The following is a 17942-nucleotide window of genomic DNA, read 5'->3' on the forward strand; positions in this document are numbered from 1 at the left end:
TTAAGCAAAAAGAGTTCAGCGTTAGTTTATATTCAATTATATCTTAATTCTAATTCCAATTACTCTACATTGACTTCCTCATTAGTCTAATGGCTGGCTTATACGACTACACAGATGCTGATGTCCTGAGTTTAAAGCCTAACGGATAATGGGATTAAGGGAATAGAGAGTGCATTTCGGTTTGCATACTTCTGCACTACAATATCTCCAGCGCAGTTTAACAGAGAAATTACGACTCTCGTCGTGACTCGTCTAATAAAATTAGTCGCCGTGACCGATATCGTTCAGGAGGACGTCAGTATCGTCATACGTTGTTATAAATAGTACATATAATAATCAAATAATACACATGTGGCAGACCGACACATGCAGATTTCCTCATGATGTTTTCCTTCACCTCAAGCACCAAAAAAGAACACTTCATAGTTTGTAACATGAAAATTCATTGGTACTTGCCTGGCTCTGAATTGCCAATCATTGGTTACTATTCAACTATTACAACTAGGTCATCTCGGCCTTCTAAATAATTAAAATTATTATAGCTAAAATATTTATCATATTTCTAATCAATTTGAATAAGCTCTATGTAGAGCACTAAAACCAGTAAAAACGAATTCAGCAACTAACGCTTCATATGACAATTTTATTACCTCTGAAATTAAGATAGTTTTTGTATGGAATAATATGAATTACTTTTAATAAGTCCTTTAAAAAAAAGATGTACAAGCCATGTTCACCTGCAGTGAATATGGTTTGTACATCTTTTTTTCTATAATCCGTAAAAAGGAATTACGACCGAGTTCTTCCCAGAGTTCTTCACGGCAGTGTATATTTTGAGCAGGTAACCTAGCTTCATGTATTTATTTAGTAAAATAATGATTTCAAAGTGCAAAGTCAGGAGCTTAATTGAATAATATTTTTTCAATGAAGCTCCTCAGTTAGCTCTTTGAAATTCATACAAGCCGGGTACGTCCTTTCTCGTCGGAGACAGTGTCATTATTGGACTAGTCTAGCTAAGGGAGCATTGGCTTTATTTTAATGTCATATTCTTTTACATACAGGTACCTAGATCGCCTAAATCTGGAGTAGTTACTCATTGCATCTCCTGCTTGTTTGAAACGACTGGCGCCACTGGGCACATATCTGGCGGAACTTATCGCATAACACGTCCACGTAAGCTTTACACAGATGCACACTAGGTGGCACTGCTAGCTACTGTCCGCTGTTACTGGACCAGTTGTTATGTTGTAAAATATTTCTAATATGATTAGAAATATTTTACAATATTTTATTAAAATCTTGTAAATCGATTGGCTGCAATTTGTTTTTTGCGCTGCGATTCGGCAAATGAGCACCGAAATTTATTTATGATTAGTTAGAAGTTAAGATGTAGAAACGCTGTTATATAATTCTTAGTATCTCTAAAATATGTAAAAGTTTAAAAAATAGTTCAGTTAAAAAAATAGGAACCAACAAATTATTATTTATTTATAAATACTCTCATATACAATTTATACAATATATTATAATATAACTTAACATATATTAACTTAATTTGTAATCTATATAAATAAACTATTTATCACCAATATTAAACATTATTTTTCGTCCTTTTTCGTGTCATTGGCAGAAGTAACATTATCATTTTCGTTATATGCTGGATTATCAAACCCAGAGTCGCTGCTGCCATCTGCACTGTCGGATGGTAGTTTGACTTGTGGATTTAATGCTTTAGGTACTTCAGTAACCGAGTTCTTATTGAGATCAGACTTACTAACGGCATCTAGTGGCGTGTTAGCTTTCTCTGTGTCTTTATTTATGGCATCTTGATTTTCAACGTCTACAGTCGTTGGTTTCTTTTTGCATATATCGTTTTCATCACCCATAGCACTCTTACCTATGTAAAATTTATTAAAAAGGTAATAGAAGCAACCGGTAATAAAAGTTGCTGCAGCGAAGAGTTGATACGTAGGTCTTGTTCCGAAAAACTTCATCAAATAACCGCCTATTAAACTGCCGGAACCTTTACCTGAAAATGACAAACGAAACCATTATGTATAAAAACCAAAAAATAATAATTTAGTTTAATTGTATATTTTTATGTAATATAGGTACTTATCATTTTTAAATATTTAATCAAATCCAATGATTAACTGGTTCAAATCAAGGGTAATATATATTTTTTTAATTTATTGACGCTTGTGTTATCATCAAACTAGATCTCTCATTTCGTTTATGTCTATATTACTAGATAAACTATTGTACCTTCTGGCGTACTGAACACTACCATAAATTATTATCATTAATCAAGTATAAAATCGGTCACGACAATACTTTGTGAACTTTTTCCAGTTACAAATGTAGCCCATCTCACGCACACTCGTGTAGTTCATAATATAACAATAACGATTTGGAAAATACTTCTAATTCTTTCTATATATACTTAGTACTCACCGACTCCATAGTACAGTCCTCCCAATAACCCTTGAACGGACGTATCCGTTGTGGTGGAAGAAAGTCTCGCCGCATACGTCACAGCTGCCGTGAAAGATAGAGATGACGTCACAGATTCTAGTGCCTCAAAGATTAAGCATAGCCACGGGTTGTAGATTAGTGAGTAACCTGTAAGAATTTTTTTATTATATACATAATTAACACTTATAAATTATACAAAGTAAGATGAGCCTTCAATTTCAACATTAAATTAATGAATTATGTTGCATTTCCTGAAATAAATAACAAAATACAAGCCTGGCATACAAACAAGAAAAAAAAGATTGCAAAAAGATGATTTTCTTGGTGATAGATGAGCCTAAAGGTACAATTTAGGGATCATCTATATCAAACGAGAGTAGCAGTATTCTATGCTAATCTAATATTATTTTGTTTACAATCCAAATATGCAACCTGCCTAGCAATCATGTGCAAGGACATTAAAAAGACATTATTTGGTACAACAATAATTAACTATAAACATGAATAACAACGCCACGACCATTTTTGCATAAAAAATATAATTAACTTAAACTTACCCATAAGCCTGATTGCGTAGAAAACAAAACCAATAAATAGAACATTGGCATGTCCAAGTTTGTTAATAATTGGTCCAGAAAGTACGAGTAGAGGCAAGCCAGCGATTCCTCCCACTGTTATCGTGATACCCATCAGAGAGCGGGATGCGCCAAGATCTTGGAGCAACCAGAATAGGAAACTCTCGATGTAGCCCCACGCAGTGCCTATAATTATTAAACAAACCTCACTCAAAAACATAATTTCTACAATAAGTTGTTATTTAAATATTTTACAGTTTTATTACATTTTACATAATATGAAGTCCTTATCTATGAAATTGGCGTTTCATATAGAAAAACTCAAATCTTAATGAGAAATATGTGTTAAATAAGTTATTGGCAATTATTGGCTCTGCCATTTCAAGGAAAGTTCTGTGCGATAGATATTCAGAGGAGAACTTTTTCCAAATTCTAAATAAAAGAAGTCAATGCAAGGTCTGGTAGGTAATAGACTGGATGACAAAAATAAACAGTCCTTTAATTTCTTCATTTCTCCTGTAATTTTTAAAAAAGAACGGAGTACAGTAGTTCACAATTCTCGGTTGATTAACAATGAACATGTCTATCAGCATTTACAATTCTCAAAGTACACCTTTAATTGACGTATCAGATCCAAAAATGTTAAGAAGCTGTAATTAACAATGCACAGGCTCTCCATACAAGCAGCTTCATTTGACTCGATTTGCATTTGGGACATGTTTAATCAGATTGTTTATGTGTTTGTTTATGTGTTATATGTGTTTCTTTGCAATAAGTTAAGGCAATCTTACCCTATATATATGTATATGAGATTTTTTATCTTTCCAGTTTAATGTAAATGAATCACTAACGTTTTAAAACTTTGTTGAGCAGCCTTGCTGTCAAATTAAATGGTTTGGAATGAGTCTACTTTCACTATGGCTTTCAATTCATTGTTTTCGTCTACGTTAATATATGAGGTTCATTGTTCGAGATATAAATTTCCAGAACGGAAGCGATCAAACCCACTGTGTGTTCACTTGCGGTACCTGCGTATATGGAATACGTTGTTGATATGCCGCCTGTGCTGCTTTGATGCCACGGCGAGCCTCGTATTCGAAATTTTTTTATAGCCAGAGAAATAGCAATATAAAATAATGAGGGAAAAAAATTAACAATTCTTTTCTTAGGAGAAATTTCATGGCTTTATTCTGAGATTATTTTTAAAACTGAATTCCTAAGTAGGTATAATAATTAATCTTCCCACTAGCCAGTCTTAAAAATATGCAATTTCATAGTTAAGGACCTACATAAATATAACGAAATAAATTGAATTTATTAAAAATCTTAAAATATTATTAAAATTTCGACAAGCAATTCCAATAAATTACTTCAATTAATCAACTCTCGTTCGAAATGGCTAAAAACTAGACATATAGACTAATAGTAGCGCTTACCCATAATAAAGCATGCTATAAACAATGCCACTATTTCAACATTACGAAATACTGATATAACATCTTCTAGGAGATTCTGTGCGGGTTGTTTAAACTCAAGGTCGATGCTCAACATCAAAACACCAGAAACAACTTTCAAAACTGCATACAAATAAAAAGCTGGTCTGCAAATAAACATGTAATAATTTTTGATATATGATAAGTTTATGTAATTCTATAGCACGTAACGGATCGCTTACGTGCCCGGATATAGACATATCAAGGATCGATAAGAACAATCTGTATCGTAACAATGATGTTAAATTTAACAAACACGTCCATGTTATGATTACATAAATAAATATGTACAATAAAAATAATGGAAGGCATGCGTTTCAATGCCACTTTTTTTGAGAAGGATTATCCTATATTCCCGTATTGTACCTTAATTGTACTATGACAGACACCTTCACACCTGACCAATTGTACAAAGTCGCCACTCAATCGGACATACGACACGTGGACGTATAAAATACTTAAAAAGTCGACGGTAAATTGTTTAATCGTATAAGATTTATTTTATAACGTTAAATTAAAAATTGCTTTCAAAATACCTGAAGTCCGTATAACCCTTGCCCCTACTCGCATAGTCGATGAGTAATCCGGAGAGAGGCGAAGAGATCATACCGCCAATGCTACCGTAGAGTCTTTGGAGGCCATAGTCCGCTCTCTGATCCCTTACAATTGCAATAACAGCGCCTTCGAACATAGCGAACGCTGTCCCACCGATGATACCAATAAATACACGAACCTATAAAGTACGTATAAGATCTATACTTAGTCTAATACACTTTTACACGGTAAGAATTGAAGATCGATTACTTTTCCAACTAGTACAAGTTGTTTTACTGGTATGTTTAAGTCAAATATAGTCAACTAGCCGTAGCCATCTAGGCCGATAACTTCCATTTATAGGTTTTTCTACTTGCAAATAATAATTCCTCGTACTGTTGTGACTATATAAATAAACTACACTATAACTTTTAAAATAGAAATATTGAACACACAAAAATGACCACGCACCAATTCTAATTGGCGTTTTTTCATTCGTTCGACAAATCCTAAATATATAGTTTGTACATTAGCTTAGTAAAAAAAAGTCATTACTTAAGTTAAACCAGCACGCCTCCGCATCGTGATAAAAATGTTTCGTCAAACGAACTTTGCATTCCTCAAACTGCAATGTTGTAATTATTAATAAGTATGAGAAATTGTAACTACATTAAAACAAACTTCAAGAATACCGTGTCTTCGCAAAGGTTAAGATTACTACTACGCCGGTAAACGCCCAGGAATCTAACAGAATACCTATATACATAACTTGTTGTATTTCACTAGAACTATATATTTTCTTTGTAATGTCTAAGTTAAGTAATCATAATCAAGGTACAGCATGTTGAAATACACATCGAAATACATGTCAATATACTGAAGGCTGCATTATTAACAACTATTCAATTCGATCGAAGACGTGGGACACGCGATTGTTTCGATACAATCCTACGTATATTGTTATAACCCGCGAAACGTTTATGCAAACAACGTCTAAATAAGTTACTGTATATAATTTGTTAAATCGTAATCACGTATTCGGTAATGTTATAATTATAATAGTCAATCGGGAAATTTGCCGATTCTTGCCCGTAAATTAGTACTAAGTAGGTACTAGCTTAGTAGAAGTCACTCAGATGTCAGTAAAAGGTACATAAGTCGTGATATACTCACATCATACCACTTATATATTGGGGACAAGGTCGACGTAGTGTCTCTAAGAGTAGGTACATTTATAAAATTTAGTGAGATCTTATTATAACCGACGAGCTTTTTAGTGACATTAACTTCCAATGCGAGTGAAAATTCTGAGTTATTTTAGAAAATAAATAATAATTATTAAGTTATTCACTTAGTCTTTGTATTATATTATAATATTATATAGTAGTTTGTCCCTACCCGCCTGGGTAGATACCATCATTCATAAGATACTTTTGTGTTCCGGTTTGAAAAGTTAGTATGCCAGTGTAAGAGGCATAAGGGACATATCTTAGTTCCCAGGGTTGGTGGCGCATTGACGCTGCAAGGAATGTTTAATATTTCTTACATCGCCAATGTCTATAGGCGGTGGTGATCACATATCAACAGGTGGCCCATTTGCCGACCGCCTATGCACATCATAAAATAAATATATATATACTACACTATATGCTAATTGGAAGAATAACTTATTTTGAACAAAATAGGAACACCTTCAACATTAAAATAATAATATTGTCTCTTAATAGATAGTTTTAATATTAAATTTCTACATTTGTACATAACATATAAGTAGCTAATTGTTTGTTTTTAAACATTCGCAGTGAAACATTAAGAAATACTAAAAATCTTCCGATCCGTTTACGCAAACGCATTTATTTATAGTTAAACATAAAAAACCGGTAGTGTTCGGTTTGATGTCGTCGAATGAGGACGGTGAGACGGTGGCAATGGGTCACGCTGGCGCGTATCAAGTTCGTCATTACCCTGTTAGTGGCGATTAGCCGGCAATCTTCCTATCAATGGATCCACTACTCAATTTGCATACACAGACATTGCTTAAAGAAATAAACTTGTACTCTTTCAAATGCATTCAATTTAATTTTGGTATTGATAACTATTTATTGGAAATGACATATTCTCAAAGTAAAGTTATGTTCAACAATTCATTTGAAATCATGGACTATCTCAATTTCTTTTAAATAGTTTTTCCATCGTCTAAGTAACAACAGCACGAGCTGACTTTAGTCATACATAGAATATTTAAATTAATTTAAATGTGATTCATATAACGAAAACTTACAGCTAAGTAAGTCCAGAAGGTAAACGAAGGGTCGAGTTCTAACTGCTGCTGTCGGTTATCACACAGACTCTTTCTGGGAGCTGAGGCCGCACAAGCCGCTATACACTCCGTCAGACGTTGTGAACCTGCTTTCACCCATATCGATTCTCCGAGATCCTATGAAAAATCTGATCTTACACAATGCTCTTTAAAATTGTCAAAGTAATTTTTGGGTACGTTTTTCATAAAACAAAAAATTCCCAGGGTCCACTTTAAAGAACATTAAAACGAGAAAAATAACATACATTTAAATTGAGGACAAAAGCAGGTCATAAATCTTTGTGAACTTCGTGAAAGGCAAAACACTCGGCGGAGAAGGGTTATGTAAATTATTACGTGACGACTATCAACTGGTACATAAGAACACAAACCATACAGCTTACATCCGCTTTTAAAATAAAATATTGTTTTACCTGAGTAAAACTATCCTTACAAGATGTGGTATCGATACCGTCATAGTCTTCATCTGATTGTGACGTATTACTTGATGATACAGCGTTGACCCAATAATTTCGAACTTCATTCGAATCTTTTTGAGCATTGGGTGAGATCCTAACTCGAAATAGCTTCTCTTTGGTCTCTTCAATAGAATCGTTTATGAAATCCTCCTTTTCAAATTTACACGTTGCATTCGACCCTTCATATGAGCAATCTATTTCGTACAGTTGAGGAACGGGAAAAAATATATTTTTATCGCCTACTTTTGATGCCGTGGAATTAAAATAAGGATCATTTGTAAGGACACGCGAAGTGCTATGATCTTTCATTGGTCTCTCTCTGTGAGTTAACGATGTCGAAATCGTATTGCGATACACAAGACGCTGTGACTCATATTGTGATTTAAAATGCACGTCGTATGAGTTCGCATGGACAATAGTGTCTATTTCTTGTACTGTAGCTTCAGATGGCAATTTACAAACAAATCCGCATGATAAAACCCTGTAATAACAAAGACATGTGACACATTAGAGCCATTTGAAATTCATGAAAGATTTTCCTTATTGCTTTATTTACAATAAAACTTTGATAAGTTAAGTTTTCAACATAGAATATATTATTTTCAGTAAAGACTAAAGAAGAAGAAGAAAAAAGCATTTTATAATTTTTTAATGACGAACTCATAAACATATGACACTATTGTCTTAATAATTAATACAACTGTATACTTACGTAAGATTAATGTCATACGCATATGGATGGAGAGGCTGACAAGGATAGTCGCGTACTTGTTGTAAATGTAGTGCAGATCCATCGCAAGAGGCGAGCAGGTCTACAGCTGTAGGAAATGTAATAACAATACGTCCAACGGGCACCGCCAGCAGTAACAGTGCTGACACTCCACCCAACCCCGAGGACAGAGCTAGGAGTAACTAAAAAGAAATAAAAATAATTTGTTATTGGTATTCGTAGAGTTATGAAATGTATTACAACAATGCCAAACAAAACTATAAAATTTGAAAACGTAAATTGAAATGTCATTGCAAAATCAATTAAATCTGAACTTTTTATTACATAATCTTAATGTTAAGTTTAACCGAATACAAACCAAGGAAAACATAAACACATCGAGCAAATTAAAGGCTTAGAGAAAAACAGGATGAAGTATTTAAGAAGAATGATCAACATAAATGATTAAGCGGACATTTTTTGCCGCAATTGCCGCAATATTGGATGGCAACAATGACGGCAAACATTCTAAGCACGGTTTAGTGTGCAAACACCGTGAATATTCTTAGAATAAACGTAAGTTGTTTTTTATCATGTGTATCGTGGTGCAGTATAATTATCATTATAATCAAACATCCATTAAAATTATAAAACGCTTCATAGCTTCATGGAACGCTTAGATTTTATAAACAATTCATAATATAAGATTTATTGACATATAAATCTCTAATAAAATAATCGAATCGTGTTTTACATTTGATTATACAATTATAAAACTAACAAAATATTACGTCATCGTAACGGACGCTCACAAAAGCAATAATCCCGAGCCAACGTGGGTAACCAATAAATGTAGAAGCGCATCCGGCACAAGCGGCCTGCGTCGTGACGCAAGCACTTACCTACGTATAAGCATAGGACGAGCGTTCACAATACCGACACAATACAAGGTAAAGGTTATTGTAACCAGAATTGGATGTAATTTGCGTTACGGACATTGAAGATTAGCTTCATTTAATTAAGCATTGCAAAACATAAATATATTGCATGATAGAGGTCACTTGCTCTTTCACTCAACAGAATATATACATGCTTATAACATCTTTGTTTTTGTTTTATTTAAAGTACATAGTGAGTCAAACATTATATAATATCATATTTTTTTATATTAAGTGAGTAGTTTTTTATATTTTTCTATAACAAACAATTAAAAAAGCTATCTTTACAGGAACAAACTACGAAAGGTAAATGTTATGATTTTGCGATATCTAAAAGCTACAGATTTATTAGCTATAGAAAAAACAGATATATAAAGCTATAGAATTAACAACAACCGTGTATTCATAATTTCATATAAAGCACGTACATTCATTTATCCATTATCCTAATGAATTCAATTAAATTAATTTTGTGATAAATGCTTATTCTATATACATATTAAACAAATTTTGTGATAACTTGCATTATGCCAAAAGTGTATTTGAAGAGTGATATGCATACTAAATAAAAAAACAAACCCTAAAATTTCCGATTTTATCAGCAACCATGCCAGCGAGCGGCGGCATTACTATTGAGATGACTGGGGTCACGGCTGACATGATGGCCGTCTCTTCCACGTTAATACCCAGCTCCCGCATATGAATGGTCAAATACGGGTATAATACGAATAAAGCTGAAAATAATATTAATTTGTTAGAAAAATAAATTTATACCACTAAGCCTCCGAAAGTTTTTCCTGAAACACAGATAAGGGCTAAGTAAAGTCTCGTAGACATATGTTTTTCATATTTAAAATAGATAGGAACCTGGTAGCCATTGGCGCTGTATGAAATATAATCCCTTACATCGTCAATGTCCCACCAACCTTGGGAACTAAAGTGTTGTCCCTTGTGCATAGTGACACGGGCTAAGTCATCCTTCAACCCAGAATTTCTCGGTATAAATACTAAATATTGCTGCTTGGCGGTAGAATGTATTTAATGGTATGGGCTTACACAAGGCTTCTATTATTTTAAGATTACTAATTTTAAGATTATTAATCGATGTTTCTTTTAATATATAAATTATAGAAAAGCTAAAAGTAAACGTATCGAAAATTTGAAAAAAAAACTGCAAAATTTTTCATTTGCTTTTCTCGGTAGATGCATTATTCCATATCGTTTTATTAGCATTATACTTTTATCTTGTATATTGTATTTTTTTAACCATTATCTAACGATATATTTTACAATCGTACATTTCTCATTACGATTATGTACAAAACACATATATATATATATATGTATATGTTGTATGTGAGCATAATTTTTTAACAAATATTTGTAATAAGCTTATTGCTAAGGTGAGTAATTCAATATATCTTGTTATTCAATCTACGAGACTTGGTTTACCCGCTGACCTCTATAAGACTTAAATCAAAATGTCAATATTATTCGTCAATGATAGACAAATGTACGTGGTTAATACTTACTGGAGGCGTGCACAAAAAACAATATTTTTAGCGGTATTAATTTTTTCTGCTTGAGGTCATCTGTGATCCGTTTGAAGAAAGCCCGAATGAACTGCATTTTGCTATCGGGTTAGAATTACAGCCAAAGATAAAGTGTTGATGATTTCCTCACGAGGGTGAAGTCCTTCGTGGGAAAACTTTTAGATCGCCCTCCTACATATATGCACTCCATACAATGTTCTTGATGCATGGAAGTATGCAGCATATACAAATATCTGAAAAATAACCAAATATAAGTGACGTAATTTATGATTAAATAAATGAAAACTATTAAAATATTTATATTTATGAGGGAACCGTATTTATGTCTTTGTCTATGAATGAGCAATATTGGCTGCGTATTTCATAAAGAAAAAATTTTTTCGAAGCAAATTATCTTGTAATGGCAATATTATATTAACTTATGCCATCAAAGATAAATATGGGATGTTCGGCCAGTCAAACTGAAACGCTATCATTTTGTAAACAATAATTAGCGTCACGCAAGAAACTATATAATTTTCTATCAGTAAAAGTAATACCTAAAACACTCCCATATTTTCCATATCACTGCGTTGTTGAAAACAACATCGATTTGGAACTAAATGAGAATGTAGATATTGTACATTTTTTTATGAAGGATTTCATAAAGATGACTAAGATTTATCACGTAATAAGTTAAATTCGTTCTTTATAATTATTGTTTTTGTATGACCAACATTAAATTTTCTTGATTATTTTGTTACTTTATAGTCAACAGATATCTATTGAATTAATATGTATTTTAATATATAAATGTGAGTCGTTTATGTAACTAAAAATCAAATCAGTATGTAAACAAATCTAGGAAGTCGATTTGAACCAACCACAAACGGATTGGAAACATTGTAAGTATATATTGTATTCGGATTACAGTACGACTGTGCTGCCATCGAACTTATGGCAATGTTATGTTAACATTATATGTAGTACCTACATCGTTTTATTAAGTTGAATAAATACATTTTGCTTGTATATGTTTTCAAATAACTTAGTTATTAATTTCAAAACGCCATTCAAAGGATTTTAACGTGCAGACTGTGTACCTATAAATTGTGATCGGTTTTCGTTAATTAAGATAAACGTAACAATTTCATGGCACGTATTGATCTAAATACTTATCTACTAAGAACAAAAAATCAACATGAACATATTACGACAGTACACATCTTATCTGATAAGAGGAAGACAAATATTTAACTAAGTTTTATGTACACACTGTTCCGTTAAAATAATGGCAAACAATATTCTTTTAATTATGTAATTGATTAACATGCTATGGATTTTACATTGAGTTCAATAGCCAGAGATTTAAAAACTCGACTGAATGTCGAGTCATACATTCACAGTTGTGAACTTTAAAGACCCACTGATCGAACACAATAGCTCCTCGTTTCATAACTAAATAGTGAACAAAAGACACGTATATATCCGACTACTCACTTTATTTCGTGTAACCTTTATGGCTGTAGTAATAAAGACTAAATTGCAATAGTTTTAGTAGTATTCATTTCATGCCATTGATACATGTACAGAAGTATGTATCAGTAGGTACATTTAAGTACAATTTTAACCCAGTAATTTTCACCCAAAGATTGATTTTACATTTTTTCGACAGTATATAAATTACCGATTTGCAGAAAATATCTATGTTTGTCCATGAGTAACTCTCTCATAGTTATAGCTTAAAATTGATTTCCGTATATCAGACAAAGTTTTTAGTAGTTTTTTTCATACAAAACTTGCTATTTAAAGTTACCTGTGATGGATATATTAGCCCAAAATATAATGTAATTTATTTGAGAAATTACTAGACCTTCATTTATTTAAGGTCAGCGCAATATATTTTCTTCCACAAACAAAGGAGAGAAATCTATGTCTATTCATGTCATCGAAAACTCCTTACTTGCATAATATGTAATTTCTAACAGAGTAAAAACAAAAAAATCATCATTATCTTGAAATGTCTTTCTTTTCAACATAAAGTGTTAACAATAAACAATAGTGTACATCAATTACTATAAACATAATAAAATAATAAGTTTGCTTGTAAATGTACCCTTATTATTATTAATTGAAGATACTTTAGAAATCTAAATCAATTTGATCAAAAATTGTTAAAAATATGAGTTAAAACGGCACACTATGCCGATGTATACTGAACCTGTGACTTTACTCTCGCGAAATTTATAAAACACAAACTTACAACCCCCGTTTTACCCCCTTAGGGGTAGAGTTTTGTAAAATCTGTTAAGGAAATTTAAATCAGCAGATGTCTACACCCTATAAGTAACCTACCTGCCAATTTTCAAGTATATAGGTGTTATAGTTTCTGAGATTTCGTAATGAATCAATCAGTGAGTGGTATTTCGCTTTTAAATACCTATATAGATTATCTTCTAGGAATTTCATCAAACGATGTTTATAGTTAAAAAAAATTACATAATTAATGAACTTATCAATTCGAATAATTGGAATTATAGTCTTAATGTTGCGCAACATATATTCCTTTTACTTGAGGAACAATTATTTTATTAATACAACGAAGACATAACTATGAGAAAAACTTGTTATAACAATGTCATTTATGTTGCTCATTGCGTAAGTTATGTAGATGACCTAAGCGAAAAGATTTCATAACTATCGACTAAAATATAATATTCATTGTTAAAATCATAAACTCAGATGTTAATCAAAATACCAAGCTCAACAGTTAAAATCATTACTGTATTAAAATATATGATAATATTCATATAAACTATTATATTACATAGAATATATATAGAAGGAAATTATTTCTCAATACGAGCACACATCATCTCGTTCCCATGTTTCGGTTCACAGCGATCCGGCTCGAAGGACCAATGAAAAACAGTCAATAGCGCAGTTCACCCATCTCATTCACTATGGGTAGCCAATTTTTGTTTTTCAGAGATAAATTATATAAATCAAAAATATGATGAAAATACAGTGTGTGTCTGTGTTAATAATATTATCATTAATATTATTACAGTATTTTTATATGTAAATATTAATTTAAAGATAATTTAAAAATTTACTGTTTTACGGGTTTACTGTGAATTAATAGCATACTTGTCGACTATTCACAATAATTTATTATTGATAAATACAGGTTATAAATATTTATAAACAATAAGCATCGGCATTTGTTTAACATAAGCTGTTTGTTTTCCTCTTCACTAAAAATTTAAATATTTTTTAATTTAAATTAAATAATTATATTTACATATATTTTACTTTAATATATGTATATAATATCAAAACAAGAACTAATCTAATTGTATTAGAAATAACTGATTTGTGTAAAATTGTTTTCATACAGATTACAATTAAGCCGTTCTAATTTCAAACATTGAGCTATAAATATATTTTCTATCGAAATGCCTCAACACATTATAAGTGGTAAAATTTTAATATACAGTAGATTATCCTCGATTATCCGAACTAATTAGGACCGAGACTAATTCGGATAATCAAAAGTTAAGATAATCGAATGTGGGTACTTTGGAAAAGATCAAACAAAAAAAACACTTTTTCACATAAAAAACAGTAGACAGTCTATTAAAATTTAACATATATTAAAATATTAATTAATAAAACAATATAATATAAAGCAATTTAAAAAATCAAATACTATTTTTATATTTCTTTTTTTATTAAATAGTCAATTCTTATTTGACGAACAACTGCAACGCACAAACGTTCGGATAATTAAGCTTTCGGATTAACTAAGACAGAGTTCGGTTAATCGAGGTTCTACTGTATTACATATTACATAGAGGATTTATATAGGGCCGGGATGGCTTAGGAGATTTTAAATGTTGTAATTCTAATTATATTGCCACATATTTTCTTCTGTGCACTCCATTGCAATAGTTTTTTTATTTTTTATTTTCCTGTTTGTGACCGAGATTTGGTACAATTTTTTATAGTTGTTATTTCTTTAAAAATTCAAGGTTATATTCATATTCAAACAAATCAAACTGGTTTATCTCAAATTAGCACCTAAAATATGCACCACTTATGCATTTTAAGATCAAATCATTTGAAATCATTAATCTTACGGCCGGAAAGTCCATGAATATGTGTGATGCGGTTTTTAGTGAGCTCAATATTTTTGTTCTAAACAAACAAACAATCTAAAGTATATTTCTATTATAAATTTTGTATTTAAATTTTGGTGGCCGTAATAGTACTGAGAAATGTGTGGAAAGTAGTTTAAAGCTGAGCTCATTCCTTTTCTGTCTTATGTCTCAAATTAAATGAGTTACTTAAATGTGTTTTCTGTTCCTACTTTTGTATGGCATTGGTATTTTTAGTGAAACCCCTATTAAATAAAATTAAAGTTAATTTGACTTGCTTACATTACAACAACAAAGTTTTGAGATCTGCAAGACTCGTTATAGTATATTTATAGGTCTGTTAGTGTTATGCCGCCATGAAAGGTCTTGAACCGGCGTATTTCTCTCCGGCATTGGCATTATGACTTAACTATTGTGGTTAAAGTAAGTGGTACTTGTGCACGATTTGCAGTACGAAAAGATCTATGCTTTCACAATTACCTATTAGTACAAAATTATAAAAACGCGCCTTATTTTAGGACTATTTTATTTGAATACAACGTATTTTCATTTACATAATATATTTATATTATACAAAGAAGACCTTTGTGGCAAAACAATCTTATTGCAAATATCTTTGATATTTACATATTCCTACAATATAACTACAATGTTATACTCTCAAACCGTTTATTTTTATAATTTATATTCAGTATTAATAAAAACCTATTAAGAAAATAACGTAACAAATTATTTTCTTCACAATATTTTCCATACATGCTTCGTAGTAATATAGTTCTAAAAATAATTGGCCTGGATTAATACAATAAAAATATTAAAATATCTGTAGAGTATTTAAAACGTAAAATCTCTAGTTTTATTTTTAATTCCTTCGGAAATTCATAATGTATTGAAACGATATGATGCAAACAAATATATTTTTCTACCTGCATGGGTTCCGATTTAAGCACTGCATAAAATTAAGAGACCATACAAAAACAACAAACAATAAAATACATTGAATATAAAAAGAACGGCACTTTAATCTCAACATGTAGACATGATCTTCAAGATGAATCTTTGAATGTTGACCTCTAATTGTGTCGTATGATTTCGCTTTCCGATCATACCAATTGTAGGTCCAAAAATGTTATAAACGTATTAGATCACAAGCTAATTTATGATTTTTTTTATCTTCGAACTTTAAAAATTGATGAGAATTTTTAATTTCTGCTCAGAATTTGTTCTTGATTTTGATGTCTCTACATTGAATGAAAGGTATCGACAATTAGAAAGTCTTTAGGAGACTTGAATATTAATTCAACAAAACCTGATAAGAAATTCCATATAGGTTTTACGTCACAATATCAGCTTATTTTCCTGTTTAGTTAGGAATTCGTCGAAATTTGAAGAATCATCTTTTACCTTTCACTAATGTGCAGACGACCTACAACTTTAGACTACAGCTTATTTGCAGAAACTTTGAAATGTCGACAATTGCATGAGTATAAAATTAATTATATACATAGATATTAAACATCTTTTTATGTTTGTTTTAATGAATGTATATAAATGGTTTTTTAATAGTAAATAACGATATATGTATATATCTAAGTTTATGCATATACAGTAGTTCATATAGACACTTTATGCACGCAGCATTTATTTATTTAATCTCATCAAAGGTTCTCCGGAAGAGATTGTTGCATGCTAAATGGCAGTGTATCATGTCTTAATTTTTACCTACATTTTGTAATATTCCTAGATTACTCGACTAAACCTATGTCCAATTAATGCATTTTAATATATCGAATAAAACATATATTTGCTATTCTTAATTAAATATTTGTTTTAATAAGTCCTCAACAATGACACAAAAATATATTATTGTAACATGTTTGAAAATAAGTTCGCCCTTGTTCGAACAAGGTAATAAATATTAATCCATATTTTTTTTATATGTGAAGCCTGTGATTTTCGAAGTTACCTTTGATATATTTTACATTCCACAAATCTCTTTTAATATTAAATATTAATCAATAAAATAAATTTATATATATATATATATATATTTTAATACACAGAGTTCAATTGAAACGTAATAACTCGTAAAAAGAATATAAAATGGCACTCACCGTGGTTGCAAATTAAAAAAATAAAACTTATCGTAAAGATAAACTTCACTGTAAACTTGTATTGTTGCGTTCTTATAAACACCGGCTGTTAAAAAAACTTGCTCATTTTACAAAATGCACAATTCTTACTATGTAGTTTTTTTTTTCAATTTATTAATTGAAACACTGATTTCTGCCGTGCAAAACAAGCCCGCCTCTACATGAACATACACGCGTGCCCGGTCGATAGAGATTTGCGCGACACTGGCGCAACCGCAACCCTATACACTTCCCACCATTCCCAAGAAGAACTAATGTCAGTAATGTTATTCACTTTGGTACTAATATGAACTCCAAGCATTTTACAAATGAACTAAGGTTCAGCCTGATCCTACAACTAAAAAAATACCTATAATCTATACAATGGTAATATTTTTTGGTATTGGTAGAGTAAAAAACGATGCTAATGTTTGTTTGTAAAGAATTTAGTTTATACTACTTTAGTGCAGTCAATAGATTTATGAAGGAGTATATTGAGTTTATAGCATACAAATAACAGTTGTATATGAAATAGGCAGATTTCTTAATATATAGAAATAGAGATATAATTTTAAAATTGGCACTGGCGTAAAAAAAATATATGCCAGATAGAATG

General features: G+C 31.2%; 1 protein-coding gene across 1 annotated transcript; it reads right to left on the reverse strand.

The window, feature by feature from the left end:
- Positions 1–1466: 1466 nt before the first annotated feature.
- Positions 1467–17587, reverse strand: LOC113394676 (uncharacterized). Its single transcript, XM_026632075.2, has 11 exons — positions 17309–17587; positions 11035–11288; positions 10082–10236; positions 8568–8767; positions 7811–8336; positions 7359–7514; positions 5080–5276; positions 4487–4650; positions 3033–3236; positions 2455–2622; positions 1467–2029 (listed from the first exon to the last, which is right to left on the reverse strand). Exons 2-11 carry the CDS (start codon positions 11129–11131, stop codon positions 1599–1601), a joined length of 2298 nt encoding a protein of 765 aa, XP_026487860.2. The 5' UTR covers positions 11132–11288; positions 17309–17587; the 3' UTR covers positions 1467–1598.
- Positions 17588–17942: the final 355 nt, after the last annotated feature.

Source organism: Vanessa tameamea, chromosome 2 (genome assembly GCF_037043105.1).
Source record: "Vanessa tameamea isolate UH-Manoa-2023 chromosome 2, ilVanTame1 primary haplotype, whole genome shotgun sequence".
Taxonomy (NCBI): Eukaryota; Metazoa; Arthropoda; class Insecta; order Lepidoptera; family Nymphalidae; genus Vanessa; species Vanessa tameamea.